Here is a 20,652-nt window from a genome sequence, read left to right as displayed (position 1 = left end):
TGCTAAGAAAGGACATGGATCCCCGTAGGGTGGTAGCATGAAGGGGCTTCGAGTTCATTCATCAGAGTTAAGGGGACCCCGTACCTTCTTGTTCTCAAAGGTTCCACTCCAATTTAGAGGAATGTATAGTGTACATATATATGTATATTTTTCCCTCCAAATAATGTCTACTTATCCCATCTGAAGACACCTCCTGTGGTTCAGACTTCTCCTGTGATGTGTTAACAGCCAACAGTTGAATGGCACTCTGCATACGCAGGCGTAACGCGGTAAAAATCACTTACCCAAAGGAAATGATCCCCTCCCTCCACCCCTGCTCCCACCCCGGCCCCGGCCACCCCCAGTGAAGGCAGCAGAAAAGAACTAACTGATTTGTCTGTTGTCTTTCCTGTCAAGATCGCCCTCGCCTTGGCTTTGGTCAGCGGGAAGGACTTTATGTATGAGTCATACAAATGCTTTGCCAGGGCCCGGAGATCAGCAGACTCGGGGTTCAGCTGGTCGATATCACTGGAGATCTCGGCCAACAGCTTCTCCTTCTCGGCCTGTGGCATCCGCCCAAACCTGATGGCTGTAGAGGAAGAGGAACGACAGGATGAATCATTGAACTACTACTGCTCCTGGGGCCCCAGTTCCCACCGGGTCAGAGCCCCTCCCTTCGCTACTCATCTCAGAAAGTGGTTTTCCTCTCCCACTTTCCTCATGTTTGTATTTCGTGATAGCAGCCCCGATGATCAGTAAAAACTTAAACTGTTCACATCTTTAATTAAAAAAAATTATATATATATATATGTATGTAATGCACGATCCTGCCAGGAAAGTCAAAGAGTTTGTTTAGCACAGGGAAGAAAATTTAAACATGAAATGATTGAGAGCCAACTCCTATTCATCCCTCAAGACCCCATTTAAATGTCATTTTCTTTGGGAGGCTTTTAAGTGCAGCGAATGATTCTTTCCTGTGGACTCCACTGACCCTGGGTATATACTCCAATGACAGCAATTTTCACATTGTGCCATAATCATTTAATTTACACGCCTGGTTATCCCACCATAGAACAGTGTCCTGAAGGCCAGAGATGGCATCTTATTTATCTTTGGGTCCCCAGGATGATCTGCACGTTTCATGAACTAAAGTAAGGAACTGCCCAGGATTCAAAGCAGCACAAACACGGGCTTTGTTCTCGGGGATTCTGGAGGATCTGGTTTGCTCCTGTTAACCCAGAGATACAGACGGTGCTTTATTTCACTTACCAGGACAGACAGGGCTTTGGCACTTAGTAGGGAGAGGCTGAACTTATTCCCTGACCATGACCCCGTAATGTTTTGTCAGAAAGACAATATCCTAAACATTTGGCGTCTTGGGGGGTGAGGAGGTGTGAAAGCAGAAGGAAAAGAGAGAAGGGCCAGGAGGAACAGTTAGGAGAGGTCAGCAAGCCCTAAGGAGGGGGGAAAAATAATTCGATGGGGCTGGGAGTGTGGCTCAGTGGTGAGCGCTTGCGGAGCATGTGTGAGGCCCTGGGTTCCATCCCCAGTTCCTGGGGGGGGGGGATTGTGGCATGAATCTTGGGAAAAATCACACTTATTATATAATGAAATAGAGGTGGCTAAATCACCACTGTCTGATTTCAAAGACCACAAAATACTGTATCTTCCCAGATACCTAATGATTGAGCGTGCCAGGCACTTTTCTAAGCATTATTTACATTTTTAAAGGTAAGAAAGTATAAATATACATAGATGTTTACATGCCTAGGAAAGCATTTCCTTTTTCCCTAGTGGACAATTAAAGAAGCTTTCAATAGCCACTTACTGCGCTTACTATGTTGATAGTCCTGCTTTCCCATACCTAACAAAAATATCCAAAAATCACTTAAACTTTAAAAAATATATATTTTTTTTAAATTCCGGGGATTCCAGGAGCATTCTACCCTTGGGGCTGCATCCCCAGTCCTTTTTATTTTAGTTTTGAGACAGGGTCTTGCGAAGTTGCTCAGGCTGGCCTTGAACTTGTGATTCTCCTGCCTCACCCTCCTGAGTCACCAGCCGTATACCTCTGTGCCTGGCTGAAAATTATTTTTAATCATGAGATATTAAAGCAAACTATTTCTCCTAGAATTTAAATACAATGTGAATTTTCACAAATGAAGTTCCCAAAAGGCCTAAGTCTTTTTTTTTTTTTTTTTCCTTCTTTTGAGACAGGGTATTGCTAACTTGTCCAGGCTGGCCTCCAACTTGGGATCCTCCTAGAAAAGGCTGAATCTTCTGAACCAATTATTTGTATTGTTAAATGTCTATGCTATACGTTAGATCTAGCTATAAGTGCCACTAGTTAATGTAGGTGATTTTATTATTTTTATACATCGGAGGCTCAGAAAGGGGATGAAAAAAATACGACTTATTTGGTGGGACTGAATTTGCATACAACATACAGAAATCTGAAGTTACAGAGGAAATAAAAACTTTCATTCGTGTGTGTGTGTTTATTTTTGTAGAACTAGGGATAGAATCATTGAGCTGTATCTCTAGCCCTTAACTTTTGTTTTAAGCTTCGAGACAGGGCCTCGGTAGGTTGCCCAGGCTGGCTTTGAAGTTGTGACCCTGCTACCTCAATGTCCTGAGCAGCTGCGATTACAAGAGTGCACCACCATTTTTACCCCAAACACAGAATGGGAGTTCATAACTCACTCGAAGCTTATGTATGAAATATGATATGTCAAGAGCTTTGTAATGTTTTGAACAACCAATAAAAAAAAAGAAAAAAAAAAGAGTGCACCACCACACACCTGGCTTGTGTTCTTTTTTTTTTTTTTTTTTTTTAAGGGGAAAAAGCTGACTTTTTTTGTTGTTGTTGCTTTGGGGTCCTGTTTGGTCATACCTATGTGCCCCACGTGAAGTACTACAGAAGGCACAGAAGTGGTTAGTGCTGGGCTGGGGATGTGGCTCAAGCGGTAGCGCGCTCGCCTGGCGTGCATGTGGCCCAGGTTCGATCCTCAGCACCACATACCAACAAAGATGTTGTGTCCGCCGATAAAATAAAAAAAAAAAAATATTAAAAAAAAATTCTCTCTCTCTCCCTCTCTCACTCTCTCTGAAAAAAAAGAAGTGGTTAGTGCTTCCTAAACAGAGCTTTTATGACTGTGGCTAGAATGGTGGCTGCTGTAGATCATAGATCAGAATAGCAGCCAGGGCACACTGCTCTCCCCACAGAGAAAGGGAAAAAAAGCAAAACAAAACTTATCTCTGTCCCTCTGGTTAGGGAATGGTGATTTTTAGTTGAGCAATGTTTTTGTTTTTTTTTTCTCCTGCTGGAGATGGAACCCAGGGCGGGGCACAGGCTGGGCAGGCCTCTACTCCTGAGCCACAACCCCAGCTCAGGTCCCACTGTTTCGAGTGGGGAATCTATGAACCAAGAGGAGGGACATTATGGGAGTTGTATGGTCGTTTCCTAGAAGACCTTCTAAACCAGAGTTTGGAAATAGAGATGAATATTCTAGACTAGGAACCAGAACTATAAAGGCTGAGTGTGCCCACATACAAGTGAATGTTTCCAAATCTTCTATCATTGATGATTAAACTTCAGAGAGAGGGGAAAACACTCTGTATATTGCTGTGAGTCACTGTGTGAGAACTTTTGGTTTCTGGAAGGCAATGGAACTCATGCTGCACTCCACACAGTCAGCAAGTCCATTTTCTAGTCTCTGCTCTGTGACAAACCAGCTGGGTGACTTTCAGATAATTACTTAACTTCTCTGGTCCTCAACTGCTTGATCTACAGAATGGAGGACCTGAAAAAGAGGATCTCTCAAGGTTCCTCCCTTTAGCTCTGTATTTAGCTCTAAACTCTGCACATGTCTGTGACACAAAGTACTTAGAAATATACTCTGCTTTCTCTCTCTCTCTCTTTTTTTTCCCCTTGCGGTACTGAGAACTGAACCCAGGGGCACTCTACCACTGAGCTACATCCCAGCCTGCCTCACCCACCTTTTTTAAAAAATATTTTTTTTAGTTGTCAATCACCTTTATTTATATGCGGTGCTGAGAATCGAACCCAGGGCCTCACACATGCTAGGTAAGCGCTCTATCACTGAGCTATGACCCCAGCCCAACCCAGCCCTTGTTATTTTTTATTTTGAGACAGGGTTTCACTAAGTTGTTGAGGCTGGCCTTGCACTTACCATCCTCCGGCCTCAGCCTCCCCAGTCACTGAGATTACAAGCGTATGCCACCAAACCTGACTTCAGCTCTCTCTTTATATATATATATATATATATATATATATATATATATATATATATATATATATATATATTTTTTTTTTTTTAATTGTCAACAGACCGTTATTTTGTTCATTAATTTATTTATATGTGGTGCTGAAAATCGAACCCAGTGCCTCACACATGGTAGGCAAGCGCTCTGCCACTGAGCCACAACCTCAGCCCCACTTGCTCTATTTTTTAAAGCAATATTGGTCTACTTTTTGAGGCCCTAAGTGGGGAAAAAGTATTTTCTGTTCTACAGATCTAGCACCTATCACAGAGAGCAACTTTCTGAAACCTGGCATTCAGTTTCATATTTGGGATAATAAATCAGCTAGAGAGGGCTGCAGGCCGAGCTCAGTGGCAGCTGGTGTGCGTAGCACATGTGAAGCCCTGGATTTGATCCCAGGCACTGCAAATAAATAAAAAATAAAAATAAAAATAAATTTTAAAAAATGAAAAAAAATCACAGAAAATTCCTTTATCATGGTTAAAAAGAAATGCTGAATATTAGACTCAGTAGGCTCTCGATATGAAGAGTAGGTTTGATAGAGGCTCATTAATTTCTGAGTGAAACTGTATTAGCTTATACTTTAAAAAATACACGTTTTGGGGCTGGGTTTGTGGCTCAGTGGTAGAACGCTCTCCTAGCATGTTCAAGGCCCTGGGTTTGATCCTCAGCACCACATAAAAATAAAATAAAGGTATTGTGTCCAACTACAACTCAAAAATAAAATAAAATAAATTTTTAAAAATGCACTTTTGCTAGCATAGGACAGATTCATCCTGGAGTTCTTGTCCTGATATTACCGAACAGCAAACTCCAAGTGCACCAAATAGATATCCTGCTTTCTGGATCTGGGTACAGCACTAAGAGACAATTAATAGACACATTCTCAAAATACCTTCCTAGCTATAGGCGCGTGAAAGACAGAAGCTACTTAATTACAAAGGTTAATTAATGCAGGTTCTCAATACAATAAATCAATAGAAAACAGCCCAATGAAACAAGTTGTGTCTTATTAAAAATATATTTCTCTTTCAACATCTAAGGGACGGAATTTGCAATCATGTCAGGGCTTGATAGTGAGTAAAGCCACCTTTCCTGGTCACTATTCCCACTTTTTATGGGAACTTTTATTTTTTAATTTTTTAATTTATTTTTTAGTTGTAGTAGGACACAATACCTTTATTTTATTTATGTATTTTTATGTGGTGGTGAGGATCAAACCCAGGGCCCTGCACGTGCTAGGCGAGCACTCTACTGCTGAGCCCCAACCCAACCTGGGAACTTCTATTTTTGTGTACATATAAGACACAAAACTGTTGGTATTCGCATGACTATTGCTAATAAGTGATACTTTTCTACCTCTCTCTGCTTTTTTTCTTTTGCAGTCCCCGGAGCCTTGCACATGCTAGACAAGCACTCTCTCACTGAGCCACAACCTCCTTAGCTTCCGACATCTCTTGAAGGAAACAACAAATAACCAAACAACAACAACAACAACAACAAAAAGAAGAAACAAGAAAGAAAATTTGTGCACTTTGAGGTTTTGCGGGACTTGGCAGTCTAATAACTACGACTTTCTAGTTCCTCTAGAGGAAAAGAAGGAACAATCCGACAGCCAATACTATTTTTACAGAGGGGTGACATTTATCTAATTATTGGCAGAGGGCATTTAAACATTTACCTAGGTGTCTTTGCAGAAATGTGCAAAACACCACCTTCCTTCACCATCCGACTTGTTTCCAATTCTCTGAAGGCTAAAGTTCATTCAGGGAGTATCTGTTTTGATTCAAGACATGGTGCCACACATTCTGCTCTGGGAGACACAGGGACAGAAGGATTCCTCCAGAGGGACCATAAGAAACACTATGGATGAATCTCTCTTGCTGTCTGACTGGCTCCGTCCTTTCTGCCAGAGCAGGCAGGTCTCAGCTTCCTACCCGGCCACCTCTGCCCTTGCAGCATTTCTGACTGACTTGCCCTTTCTGGGATCCAGCTTTTGCTGAGCTGAACTAATTGAAACTGGAAACCCTGAATGTGAATGTTCTTCTCCTGGCCAGACCCAGGGCCTCTTGTGCATTTTCAATCTGCTCCCATTAGGAGCACTCCCCCACCTTCTACACACTGGACCACCTCCACCCTTTCCTTTAAAAAATTTCTCCTCCTGGTTTTTCTTTCCTGGTGGACCCCTTTCTGCTGTTTCCTAGATCTCTCTGCCGCCCCTTCCTTGGTGCACATTCTGTGTTCCTATTACAGCCTCCCCCCAACTCACAACAGGTACTAGTGACTCCTGCTTTCTCCTTCTAGAGATTTAGATTTTTACTTTGCACGCCTTCAGGTCTTCCTTTATACACGGAGGCTCCATGTTCCTTAAACACAAATAAAACTAAAACTTGAACGTTCTCCTCCAAACCATCTCTTCTTCCTGTGTCCCTCCCCGCCCCCAACTTGGTCCATCCATTCTGTCGTTACCCAGACTGAGATGCCCAGAGCTGTCTCTGATAACCTCTCTCCTCTCAGACACTTTTACTCCTTGGTCACAGCTCACTTCCTCCCGTCTCACCTCCCCAGGATTCCCAGCATAGCGTTCTTTGTCTTCTGATGGCCTTTCCTGGTTCTTCCCCCGCCCCCTTGCTGCTGTGAGTGGTGTGGTGTTGAGTCATATAGACCTAAGCACTCCCTTGCTTTTCAAGCCAGACTGCAGTGTCCCAGGAAGGGATAAATCACACAGAAGAGGAAGCACAAGGAATCCACAAAGTCTTATGGAAGACAAGACTTTTGAACCCAGTGTTCTCTTCAAGAGCACGCTCCCAATGACCTAACCTCCTTGCAATAGGCCCCTCCTCCTAAACATTTTGCCCTTCCCAGTAGTGCCACAGGCTGGCAACCAAGGCTTTAACACATAGGCCTCTGAGGGGGGCACTTATCAAAACCATAGCAAAGGTTAGAGGAAAAAAGTATCAGGTTAAATTGAAATACATTTTTCATTTAGCTTTTTTTTCTTTCTCAATATATACTAGAGCAATTTTCAAATCATCAAGACAACTACCTTAAAAATGCTGAGTGCTGCAAAAACTGGTGAAACCATTTTTTTTATATTTGATGAAGTCACTGAGAAATTATCTTTTAAAGTAGTCAGCTTTTTTTAAAAAAGAAAAAAAAACACTCACATTATTTATATCACTGGACATCTAATCAGCAAAGCTAAGGTTTTGCTCCTTTTTTTTTTTTTTTTCAAATGTTGCAGATTAAACCCAGGGCTTCACCCTTCATAGGGTAGGCAGTTGCTCTCACTGGAATCCCCAATGCTCAGTCATTTTTTAAACTTACGAAAAGCACATTTTTTTAAAAAAATCAACTTTCAGTGTTCTAGGGCACATGTAACTGAACTGACTCCTAAGGAACCCAAGCCAGTCTTTTCTCAGATTATTTTATAAATGCGCCGACCCTGGACTTACTACTGTTCTGGTCACACACAAAAGGCAGTTCTGGGGGCTGGGGTTGTGGCTCAGTGGCAGAGTGCCTTCCTCTTGTATGACAGGCGCTGGGTTCAATCCTCAGCACCACATAAAAATAAATAAATAAAATAAAGGCATTGTGTCCATCTACAACTAAAAAAATATTTTTTTTAAAAAAAAGGAAAAACAGAAATTTCAAAGTTGAAAGAATTCAGTGCCCACCAATTTCAGTAATGTTCCAATTATATCCCCCAGGACCCTTAGAATTCTTTGACAATTACTTCAGAATCTGCCTTCAAATATATTAAATGGATTAAACAGAGACCAAAGAGCAGAAATAATAGTGATATAGAATGGGGTGAACTTACTTTGGGGGATGTTCTTTTTTTTTTCTTGCAGACACTGAAAACTGACTTATAATACTAGATGCCTATTTGGTAACTTAAAAAGACATTTTATATGAATGGAAACATCATTACTTATATTGGACAAAGTAATGAGTATTTTTTTTTTTTTTTTTGCTTTTGTTTTGCAGTACTAGGTATTGAACCCAGGGCCTCTTGCATGCTTGAACTATAGTCCCCAAATCATGAATTTTAAACACTGATTATAACTACCTAGAAGACTTTGTGTTTAGAAATGTTTACTTCATCAGAATAACAGGCAACACTTATCAAGTGTTATGTCTCCTTTCTTGGGCTCAGAGAATCTCGGTGCTTTCTTTCCTGTGCAAAGGACACACTGCCATAAAAACCTACAAGGAGGGTTTTCTTAGTCAAGTTTGCAATCATTTAAGTGTTGAGCTGTTTAGGTCTCTCATGTACTGATATTCAATTCCTAATTTTTTCTTGCCTTTGCAAAAACTGAACACTTCATCAAGATTGCCCCTCTCTCAAAACAGAATAACCTAATCGTTGCATGAAGTCAAAAGTTGACCGTGTTATCGAGTTTATGGTAGCTCTCCAATTTTTCTGGGAGGAGGTAATTATACCACCCATTCTACATACACTGGGCTTTTTTTTTCAGGGCTAGGAACAGAACCCAGGGTCTCCTGCACACTAAGCACGCACTCTACCACTGAGCTAAACCACCAGCCAGTAGGTTGGGCTATGAATAATATTTGCCTATAAATAATAAGCAACCAGGGATATATTTTATGTGAATGTTTGCTCTGCCTGTAAACAGAAGGAAACATTTTACATCAACATGTGCAGTTCCTGAAAGTATTAGGAATTATATTTCACAAGAATGTGTGAAGTGACAATTGTTTTAATCGGAAAAAAAAAAACAAAACAAAACAAACAAAAAAAAAAAAAAACAAACCAAACAGCATTATGAGTAGAATGGGCAGGTTTCCTGAGCTATCTTGATGATAATGACCTCAGAGTCCAGGGTTTCTTCATAAAGATAAAATAAGTTTATTGGAACTTCATTGCATCACGTAAAATAGAGAGCTCTCTTGACTTGAAAACTTGCCCTTATGTTTTATGAGGCTTGAAATAAAAAGGAGACGGATGGAATTCAACCAGCAAATTATTTTGCAATCAGTGACTGCAGTTGTACTAAGCAGATGTGGTCAACTGTTGAGGAAAGTTGGACCAAATTCCTGTCCTGTCCAACGCTGTTGATAGCTCTATTCATAAGAGATTCTTAACAACTCTAATTCTGCAAACTATTTTTAAAGGGTAGAGTATCAACCAATTAGCGGTTCCCAGATATCTTGATGATTTCCATTGTGAAAATCAAACATCTGCACTACAGAACAACAACAAAAAAATTAATCAGATAGATGAGGATTGACTTCAAAGACGATCTTTTTACCAGATCAGTTTTGAGAGAGATGAAAGCAAAGGCAAGACACAAATCAGAGTTGAGGATGTATACAGTGGTAGAGTGTGTGTTTACCAGGGGCAACGCCCTGGGTTTGACTCCCTGAAGAAAGGGAGGAATGAACGAATGAAGGATAGATGGAGGGAGGGGAAATAAGATACCAAATGAAACGAAACTTTGGATTCAATTTGGTCACTTTGGAATTTTTTATTTCTTGAACCCATAATGATTAATTTCTCTCTCTCTCTCTCTCTCTCTCTCTCTCTCTCTCTCTCTCTCTCTCTCTCTTTCTCTCTCTCTCGGTACTGGGCACTGGACACAGAGATGCTTTAGTACTGAGTGATATCCCCAGCCCTTTTATTGGTAAGCTGCCGAGGCTGACCTTGAACTTGCAATCCTCCTGTTCTTGCAATTCTCCTGTTTTCTGAAACCAAGGACAGAGCTACACTCCTCTTTGCAAGGTAAAGGAAGGAAGGAAGGAAGGAAGGAAGGAAGGAAGGAAGGAAAGAAGAGGAGGAGGAGGAGGAGAAGCAGCAGTATAAATCTAAATTCTGATATGCCACTTAAAATTCCATTTACAGAATTCTTCAACATTTTCTTACATTTAACTTAGAAACTACACACTAAGTATAATTCTGTTCTAAAGCAACATAAAATGAATCATGATAATCACTGCCTTTATTTTAAAACAGTATAGTCTTCCCCCTCCCCCCTTCCCCCAGGTTTTCAAGTCTTTTCTCCCATCATCACCTCGAGGCTCAGCCACGAAAGAAGGATTCTATACTAAGAGTTTAAAATCACTGACCTAAGTGAGAAATGTCTTCTTGGCACGTGATATTCTGAAACCTGATGTTTTGTGGGGAAACTGTACGAATTGCCATCAAGGGCCCTGGTGCCTGCTGACCTGGCAGCTACCAAGTGTATGACAAGATTATGGTGACAAGTGTTCACTTACCGTTATGAGACATCCCCACGGCCAGGCATTTCTGAAATCGACAGTACTGACATTTATTTCTACTTTTTTTGTGGATCCGACAGTTGAGATCACACCTATCATAAATAAGCTTCAATCGGATGGTCCTCCGGAAGAAACCCTGCAAAGGGATTTAGGAGAAAAAAAAGAAGAAAAGAAAAGAAGTGAATTTTTTTTTTTTTAAGTCTTTAGGACACTTGGAAGTGAAGTCCCATCGCTAGAGGGACATGGGCGTGGGTATCAGAAGAGGCAGGTTCTTAAAGCAGTTTTACCCACTGGAGGCCTTAGGCAAGTCCCTCGGCCTCTCTGGAACTTGTTTCTTTGCTATTAAAAAATAAAAATATATATTAAAAAAAAGGAGCCAGAGGATGGATCTCCAGTGTGCTTTTTTAGCTCTCAGATGGACGGAGCACATCCAACTGATGTCACTTTGTGTACCCTGGCTCCGTGTTTGCTTTTCAGCCAGCTCTAAGAAGTGCTCTGGATTTAATGTAATGCAAATAAAACACCATGTAATCAGTCCAGCCTCTCTGCAAACCATTCCAACAGCAGGCCCCGGCCTTTATAATTTGTGCTAAACAGTTTGGCAAAGTTAGAATCATTTCATTCTAAAACATGATCGGGGCCAATAAAAATCCACATGTGGATATATTTTTTTTAATTCTCTATGTTGCATAATTTCCTGCTGAATGTTTCATTTATTTGTACAGTTGAAAGAGAGCCTTGCTGTCGGAGCCTATAGTAGGAAATAATGAGACAAGTGATATAGAAATCCTCAGAGAACCTGGCTATCTCAAAATGGCAAGCACGTCCATTTGGGGCAAAGGGGATTTTTTCTGCTCTATTTGCCACATCTTTTGAGGGATGAATGGGAAAGGTTTGCAATCAGAAATGTCTTCTCACTTCATTTTTGGGAGTTAATCAGATTCCTATTCATTTCTCTAGTGTTCATCTTCCTGAAAGAATTCAAACTGATCAGTTCCCCTTTGGTACGAAAACCACTGGTTTGGTATTGACGCGGCAGCCACTGGTGTGCACCCTGACTTTCTCCAGAATTTCATCTTTAAATCTTGGTGTGCATGTTCTACTCCTTACTTGACGCCTTTACTTGGAAACCCAATGGCCATCTCCACTCCAGCCTGTCCAAAACTAGAGTCCTGATCATCCCCTGGGAATGATACCACTCCATCCTCTCCAGCCAAAGATCTCTAAAGTCACTCTTCTTTCTCTCAGATGGGAAGCTCTTTTTTTTTTTTTTCTAAATACAGGTTGAGTAACCCTTGGGATCGATGCTCAAAAATTTTGGAGCGCTGTGGATTTTGGATTAGGGACACCCATATACACTTGCCCATCAGCCTCAATGTAAGTTTGGGTCACATCTCACCTTCTCAACGACGAGCCTCAACCACCCTAACGAGAACTATGGCCTGCCCCTGCCCACTTCTCTTCGAGAACTCTCGGTCCCCTTTACTGTGCTATAGTTTATCTGATTTCCGACAGCGATTATGACTTTTCAAATATCACAGAAATTTCCTATGTTGTTCAAGGTTTCCGTCCGGCCCCTCCCTGCTTCTCAATTAAAAATCATGAGCTACATGGGGATGGGGATGGTCTCTTTTACCCCTGGATACACGCAACACCTACAGTAGCACTCTGTTAAAGTGACACCCATGCCACCTCCCTTCCCTTCTGGCCACACCTGAGCACCGGAGGATGAGAAAAGCACATCCCTCACTGACAGCTGGTGACCCTAAAATGTGACAGACTTTACAAGGGCCACTGACATGCTCTTTTCTTCTAATTTTTTTTCTCTTCTGATGAAATGTGATATTAATTACCAATGAAAAAATAGATGAATGGATAAAAAAATGTGGCATCTATACACAATGGCGTATTATGCAGCACTAAGAAATGACAAAATCATAGAATTTGCAGGGAAATGGATGGCATTAGAGCAGATTATGCTAAGCGAAGCTAGCCAAGCCCTAAAAAACAAATGCCAAATGTCTGCTTTGATATAAAGAGAGCAACTAAGAAGAGAACAGGAAGGAAGAGCATGAGGAAAAGACTACAGTAAACAAAGACGAATGGGGGGAGAGAAAGGGAGAGAGAAGGGAAAGCATACGGAAATGGTAGGAGACCTTCAATGATACATAAAATTATAAGAGGTTATGAGGGGCAAGGGGGAGGGAAAAAAAGGGAGAGAATTGAACAACAGCAGGGGAGGTAGAGAGGGAAGATGGGAGGGGAGGGGAGGGGAGGGGGGATAGTAGGGGATAGGAAAGGTAGCAGAATACAACAGTCACTAATATGGCATTATGTAAAAATGTGAATATGTAACAGATGTGATTTGGGGTGAAAATGGGAGTTCAAAACACAATTTGAGTCAAATGTATGAAAGATGATATATCATGAGCTATGTAATGCTTTAAATAATCAAAAAAAAAAAAGAATCAGCAATCATAAAGCACAGGAGATGTCACACAGGAACCTATTTTCTGACACTAGACTTAAAATCATGATAGCAGCTTGCATTTATGTACGTATTGTTCCAACCCTTGCTCCCTGTCCTCCCTGGACAAAGCAATCACTATTCTCTATTTTGTGTGGATTGTTTCCTTGCCCTTTAGGGCAAGTTTATCCACTAGCATGTGAAACGACACAACATGTTGTTTCATTAAGCTTGTTCTGAGGCCTTCAGTGATTTCATACAATTTGTTATGGAGGGGGGAATCTCTCTCTTTGTTTTTATAAATTGAGCATTTCGTTTCCAAAATTTATTCACTTTCCAGTGAAAAGCCATGCGATTTATTCATTTTCTTTAGTATATTTTTATTGGTGCATTACAGCAGTATAATTTACTCATTTTCACAATTATATACTATTTCATTTTATGACTATACCACGATTTATTAACCTACTCCTATGGTGATGGCTATAAGCATCACTGCCAATTTTTAGCTCTTAAGGGGCAGTGCTTCTATAAATAACCTCGTAAACATTTTACGATGTACATGTTATAAGAATTACGTTGGCATGCTCACTTGGGCAGCACATACACCAAAATTGGAATGGCACAGAGAAGATTAGCACGGCCCCTTCGCAAGGATGACAATCAAATTCGTGAAGCATTCCACAGTTTTTCTATACCCAAAGGATTTAAAATCTGCAATACCACAGTGAAGCAGCCACATCAATGTTTATAGTAGCAGCACAAATCACAATAGCTAAACTGTGGAACCAACCTAGGTGCTCTTCAACAGATGAATGGATAAAGAAACTGTGGTATATATACACAATGGAATATTATTCATCATTAAAAGAGAATAAAATTATGGAATTTGCAGGTAGATGGAGTTGGAGAATATCATGGTAAGTGAAGTAAGTCAATCCCCAAAAACCAAAGGCCGAATGTTCTCTCTTATTGATAAGTGATGCTGATCCACAATGGGGGGAGGGGGCATGGGAAGAATGAAGGAACTTTGGATTGGGCAAAGGGGAGGGGGGAGAGGAGAGGGCACGGGAGGTAGGAAAGATGGTGGAATAAGAAGAATGTCATGATCCTAGGTAAATGTGTGATTGCACACATGGTGTGAGTCTACATTGTGTACAACTAGAGAAATGAAAAGTTGTGCTCCATTGGTGTACATTGAAACAAAATGCATTCTGCTGTCATGTATGACTAATTAGAAAAAAATCTGAAAGATGTTAATTAAAAAAAAGAATTACCTTGGCATGGAGTTTCTACAGTGTATGACATATGAAGGTTAAATTTTATAAGAGAATGCCAACTTATTTTCTGAAGTGTTTATACATAGAGTTTATGAAAATTCAAGTCTCTTTCCCACACTTGGTGTTGACTTTAGTTTTGTTTTGTTGAGACAGGGTTTTCTTATGTTGGTGAAGTTGGCCCCAAACTCCTGGTCTCAAGTGATCCTCCTGTCTCAGCCTCCCGAGTTGCTGGGATTACAGGCATGAGCCATCAAGCTGGGCCCACCCTCTTTCTTTAACCAATTAAAACAAAATTTTTAATATATATTTTTTAGTTGTAGATGGACACAATGCCTTTATTTTGTTTATTTATTTATTTATTTATTTATTTATGTGGTGCTGAGGATCGAACCCAGGGCCTCACACGTGCAAACCAAGTGCTCTACCTCTGAGCCACGACCCCAGCCCCTCTTTAAACAATTTTTTTACATAGTTGTTGTGGATTCTGTTTCAGGCACCAGTAATTTCTGCTTTCCTTGGGTAGGAGACAGATGGTAATAAATTTGTACCTTTTTTTTTTTTTTATTTTGATGAATTTCATCCAAGGTGACTGCCATCTCCCATTGCTTGCAGATACTTTATTTTGAAATCATGCCTCAATTTTGTGGAAGTCCTATAGGGCCCACATTGAGAATTCTTTCCTTCAAAGAGATTTTGCAAATGCTTCTGCTAAATGCCACTGACTTATGACCTGCAGATACCCCTGAGGATCCTGGCTCAATCCAAAAACCCCAGGCTCAGCTCCCCCTCACTGATGGCTCAGAACACAGAGACAGGCACCTGTCTTTGGGGGAAGTACTGCACCTTGGCACCTCTATGGGAGTCTATTAGGAAGGAAGTGCCCCTGCAGTTCTGTAGCTCCTGGCTCAAGACCTAGGGCTTTGTTCATTTCTTTTGTGTCATGTTGACACTGTTGTCTTAGAGGCCTCTTGTGAGATCAGCAATATCTCAAAGATTATGTCCCATGTTGTATCTGCTGGAAGCAGAACCCACTTTAATTTTCAAAAGATTCGAGGACCTCTGGGATTACAAAGCTGTGGTTTTCTTTTCCCATGGGTTAGTAGAAAGCTAATGTACAGAACTGTTTTCACTGAAAAATGTTGGTCAAGACTTTGATTTTTGCCACTGTGAACAGATGTAGTTTATGATGTTCCATGACTTCTGATTTTCATTTTTAAAAATTAATATCAATGGTTGAAATGCTGCTTGGCCTACTGACAGAGGGGTGGGTCACAGAGTACTCAGTTATTTGGCATGGCTAGACAGGAAGTTTTTTTGATAAGAGAATCATGTTATTTAAGTTTAACCCTCATGGTGCCCATTTTTAGTCTGCCTCCTATGATGCCTTTTCAAAGGTGAATCATATTCTCTTTTGTGATGATTCGGGATCTTTCATTGCTACAGAATGGCGATTCTGAGTATCACTTATGTACTGGATATGTCTGTGAATTCCTGAACTGAGTGTCTCTAGACACACACCCTGAACTTGCTTTTATTGTTTCTTTTTTCCACTACCTTCAAGATAACTGATTGTTTTCTTATCTTTTGACTCTTCCAAGAAATGAGAAGAAGATGTAAGGATATTACTGAGTGTTTTTCTGTTTCTTTTTTTTTTAAAGAGAGAGAACAGAGCCAACTTCTCCAAAGTTCCTTCATGATAAAGAAACTCCCTAACAATACTCTATTATTTCACGGTACCTAAGACAATGCACAGTTTCAACTTTCATTATTATTTTTCTTATTCTTTCAACAACTTCCTTTTCGGGGCGTGCATTCTGTGAGTTGGGGTGATGAAGATCACTGGGTCACCGTTTCAGAAAATGGTTCTGTGTATATATTTTTATTCTAAAGTCTCCATATTTGTCTGTGAGAAGGCAATTCCTGGTTTTGTTTCTTTTTTTTTTTTTCTGGCTTTTAAACTTTTTCCAACTCCTCCTTAATTAATTATTATTTTTTAAACAGAATTTCAGGTGCAATGAGGCTTCAGAATGGCCTTGTTAATTTTCACACTGAGATTCAAAGCCCTGTGTGTCCCGTGGAATGGGACACGGGGAAGCGGAATCAATGACCTGCTACCGGCAGACAGAAATATATTTAAAACCCTTCCTGGGCTGGGCACTCTCAGAGAAGAGGAAAGGGTTAAGAAGAGGTGGGGGAGGGAAGGGTAAGAGAGGTAATGGGGGAGGGGGATATGATTGAAGTATGTTATAGGCATATGGAAATAAATAAACACAAAGAAATATGTTATTCTGTATAATTAATATAAATGCATGTGTGTGCACAAGTGCACACACACACACACCCCACAAACACCCTTCTTGAGGTAGGGTCTTATGTAGAAGTATAAAAGGAGATGACTTTGTAAGGTACAGTAGTTCTTCTTTGCTTATATTTTTAGGTAAATCTATGGCTCTAAATGATCATTTACTGAAGATTCAAAAACATGATTGCTACGGTTTGGATATGGTTTGAATGCAACACCCAAGGGATCATGTATTGAAAAGTAACCCCCTGTGAGGTATTAAGGGTGTAGCAACTTAATCCGACAATGGTGTTTGGAGATGGGGTCTTGGGAAGTGATTAGGATTAGATAAGGTGATCAGGAAGGAACCCCCAGGATTGAATTCTGATGGTTTTGTAAGAAGAGGGAGAAGGACCAGAAGACACATGCCCACACATACATGCACAGCTGCCCACAAATGTGCTCCCTGTCTTTTGCCATGATGGGCCCTGGGCTGCACTGAGATTCTGCATCAAGAAGGACATCACCAGATGTGGGCCTTCGACCTTGGATCAGAACCATGAGCCAAATACACCTCTTTTCTTTGTAAGTACATGGCCTCAGGTATTTCATTCATTAATTAAAATGGACTAATACAATAATAACCTATTAAAGAAAAAAATACATTATCTAATTTGTAAGCAATAAACGATAGCTTTGCAAACTCTAAGGCGTATCTTTTAGTAGCAAAGGTTTAATTTTGCATAAGTCCGCAATATGAACACACCTAAGAATCTGCCACTATTTCATTTTATTCTAAACCAAATCTACTCATTCCTAACTGTTCCATTTTTGACAAGGACCACTAAAACAAACCTGCCTCATCGTAAAGTTATTTAGGATCTACCAACAAGTACCATATGCAATATCACTACTCCTTTCAATCTGTAAGTTACTCTGCAACTTTATGATAAACTTGATTTTAATTATGGGTATACCCAGTATTCTACCAAAATGGCAAAAATTAAACTGCCAAAGCACTTTTTTTTTTTTGAGGCAGGGGAGTACTGGACACCGGGGGTTGAACCCAGCCGTGTTTAACCACTGAGCCATATCCCCAGCCCTTTATTAAATTTTATTTTGAGACAGGACCTTGTTAAATTGCTTAGGGCCTCGCTAAGTTGCTGAGGCTGGCTTTGAACACACAATCCTCCTGCCTCAGCCTCCTGAGCTACTGGGATTACAGATGTACACCACTGCCCCAGCTTCCAAAACACCTTTCAAAATTCATACAGATGAGTCAAGCCATTTGCTAATTTCATTTTCTTGATTTTCATTGAACATTGGTGATAAGGAGACATCTTAGATTACTGATAGCCACTGGTCTAATGGGGCTGTATTCGGGAGGTGGCAACAGATTTGTGTAGGTCCTAAGGACAAAGAATGAGTCATTGTTCTTCTTCTGCCTCCATGCCCTGTAACAAGTGGTTTTCAAACTTTTTGATCTCCTTGAATCTTTAAAGAATGACTGAAGACCCTAAAGAACTTTTATTTATGTGGATTACATCTACTGATACTTTTCAGACTGAGAAATAAAACTGACAAAAAAATTGTTTGAGACAGGGGGTCTTGCTATGTTGCTCAGGGTAGCCTCAAACTTCTGGGCTGAAGGGATCCTCCTGCCTCGGCCTCCCAAGGAGGTAGGATCACCACAGTTCCCCACCCAAACACAACTTCAGGCACTCTGCTTTTGGGTTCTGGGGATTGAACCCAGGGGCGCTTTATCACTGAGCTGCATCCCTTACCCTTTTTTATTTTTTTATTTTGAGATGGATTTCACTAAATTAGCTGAGGCTGGTCTTGAACTTGCAAACCTTCTGCCTCAGCCTCCTGAGTTGCTGGGATTATAGGCATGAGCCACTGTGCCTGACTATTCTACAGACTTTATGAAGAGTTTATCCCCTTTCTCTACCATATATATATATAATTTATTTATTTATTTATTTATTTATTTTTGTTTGTTTGTTCGGTGGAGCTGGGGATGGAACTCAGGACTTGCCATGCTAGACGATCCCTCCACCACTGAAGCCACATCCCCAGCCACACGCATTTACTAATGTGCATTAATCAACATGACCCAAACCTAACGGTTTCTTTAGATAAATATGGTTCAGAATTGAGCAACAACTTACTCAAAACACTGTAAATCTTAACTCAATAAAATGACATGCTCTTGTTATCATTTAGATCTTAGGATACTGACTGTTTTCATTGAGAACTGTAGATATTTGGATTTGGTTCTAATCATAGAACGAAGGGGTTTAAGTATCTTCCTCTCTTGCCAGGAGTATATTGAGGACTCATTTTGAAATTCAGAACTTCAGAGATGAGTCAGAGCTTGGACGGCCGACACAGCCAAGCCGTTCAACACATGAGGCGGCCCGGGGCTGGTGTGATATGACTGGCTGGTGACTTTGAGCAAGTGGCACAGGGGATGAGTGGTTTGTCACTTTGTAAAACATGAGGTTGCCTTTATAGTAATAAACTAATAGAACTAAAAGGACTGTAGTGACCATCTGCTCCAATTCCACCACTTTATAGATGAGAAAACTCTGGCAGAACGTGGCTAAATAATGATTGACGTAGAGGCACCTGAACCAAGACTGGTGCACAGTCACAAGAGTGAAAATTCATTTCCTTTTTGGTCCCATCCTCCCCAGATGTCCTGGCTCCTGCCTACCTGCTGTTCCATATCTTTACTTTCATATTCTTGATTCACTGATTACAGTATTATTTTAAAAGACTGAGTATCAAAATACACGTTCATCGGCACATTTCCCTAATAAACTGGGGCATCACGTTAGGAAATGTCTGAATCCAATAGTGTCCTGAAGTGGTTGTACCTCTTTGCCTGTCTGCACAATACACGGCTCAAACTGATACTTGAATAAGGAAACAGAGAGCACCGGTTTAGGAGTTGATGTAGAGTCAGAGCCACATCCCACACCTCAATCTGCCAGTTACCAACTTTGGAAGGGCTGGCTAATCCATAATTTATTTTCTTTATTTTATTTTATTATTATTACTTTTTGCGATATTGGTGATGGACCCCAGGGCCTTGCACATGCTAAGTGAGTGATCTACCCCCAAGTGGCATCCCCAAGCCCTCAATCTATAATTGCTTTATTTGTGATGTGGCCATAAATAAGCTCCTTACGGGGCTGTTGTAAGGAATGAAATGATAAACACACACAAGTAACTTGTCAGCCCTTACGTTATATAAAAGATTACTTGGTACAGTGAAAACCACACTAGAGAATTCAGGAAATCTGGGTCCTGGTGCCGGCTCATCGTTGACTATCTTACCATGACATCTTGGACAGACTGCTTTGTTAAAAAATAATAAGAGTGGGCTGAGTTTGTGGCTCAGTGGTAGAGCGCTCACCTAGCACATGCGAGGCCATGGGTTCTATCCTCAGCACCACATAAAAATAAATGAAATAAAGGTACTATGTCCAACTACAACTAAAAAATAAATATTAAAATAATAATAATAATAATAATAATAATAATAATAGTAAAAAGTCTGCAAGACAGCAGGGCTGACATGAATCACTGCCAAAGGACCCACTTGCAGAAAGGTGAGTAGGGTGAAGCAATCCTGCTTTTATCAGTTTTCTTCTTAGATTTTTGAATATTCTATTACTTGAAGAATGGGTTTGGCTCCCACCTCGCCAAAAAAAAAAAAAATCTATGACCATTTGATCTTAATTCCTTGGAGTGAGTTTGCAAAGGGAAATGAAATAGGCACATATCAGCCAACTTTTTGGAGGAGAGATTTTTCGTGCTGTTACCTTGCACCCTTCGCAGGCGTGAACGCCGTAGTGGAACCCAGAAGCCTTATCTCCACACACGCGGCACTCGATGGCCATGAGCGAGTTGGAGGGCTCCTCATGGGGCCGATTGTAGATCTGAGTCTTTTCAGAATAATAAGGCGGGGACGCAGGTTCCACTTTGATCGCACCTGTGCAGAGAGAGAGGTGAGAAGATCTGTTATCACCTGGAAAAGGACCCTGCAGGGGTGCTGGGGCCGGGGTGGCCACTGGACTCCTTCAGGCCGTCAGGGCGGAAGGGCTCAG

At 40.9% G+C, this 20,652-nt stretch overlaps 1 protein-coding gene across 5 annotated transcripts in view; it reads right to left on the bottom strand.

Moving 5' to 3' along the window:
* PPARG (peroxisome proliferator activated receptor gamma) overlaps positions 1–20,652 on the bottom strand; it is a 139,255-nt gene that overhangs the window by 25,136 nt on the left and 93,467 nt on the right. For all 5 annotated transcript variants that reach the window (XM_081276298.1, XM_081276296.1, XM_081276295.1 and 2 more), the window contains 3 exons: positions 20,368–20,537; positions 10,504–10,642; positions 369–568 (listed from right to left, as the gene is read on the bottom strand). In XM_081276298.1, coding sequence (XP_081132424.1) covers positions 369–568; positions 10,504–10,642; positions 20,368–20,537 — 509 coding nt within the window. The remainder of the gene's footprint in view (positions 1–368; positions 569–10,503; positions 10,643–20,367; positions 20,538–20,652) is intronic.

Source organism: Spermophilus citellus (assembly GCF_964194105.1).
Source record: "Spermophilus citellus genome assembly, chromosome: 19".
Taxonomy (NCBI): domain Eukaryota; kingdom Metazoa; phylum Chordata; class Mammalia; order Rodentia; family Sciuridae; genus Spermophilus; species Spermophilus citellus.
This window is presented reverse-complemented; position numbering and strand designations above follow the sequence as displayed.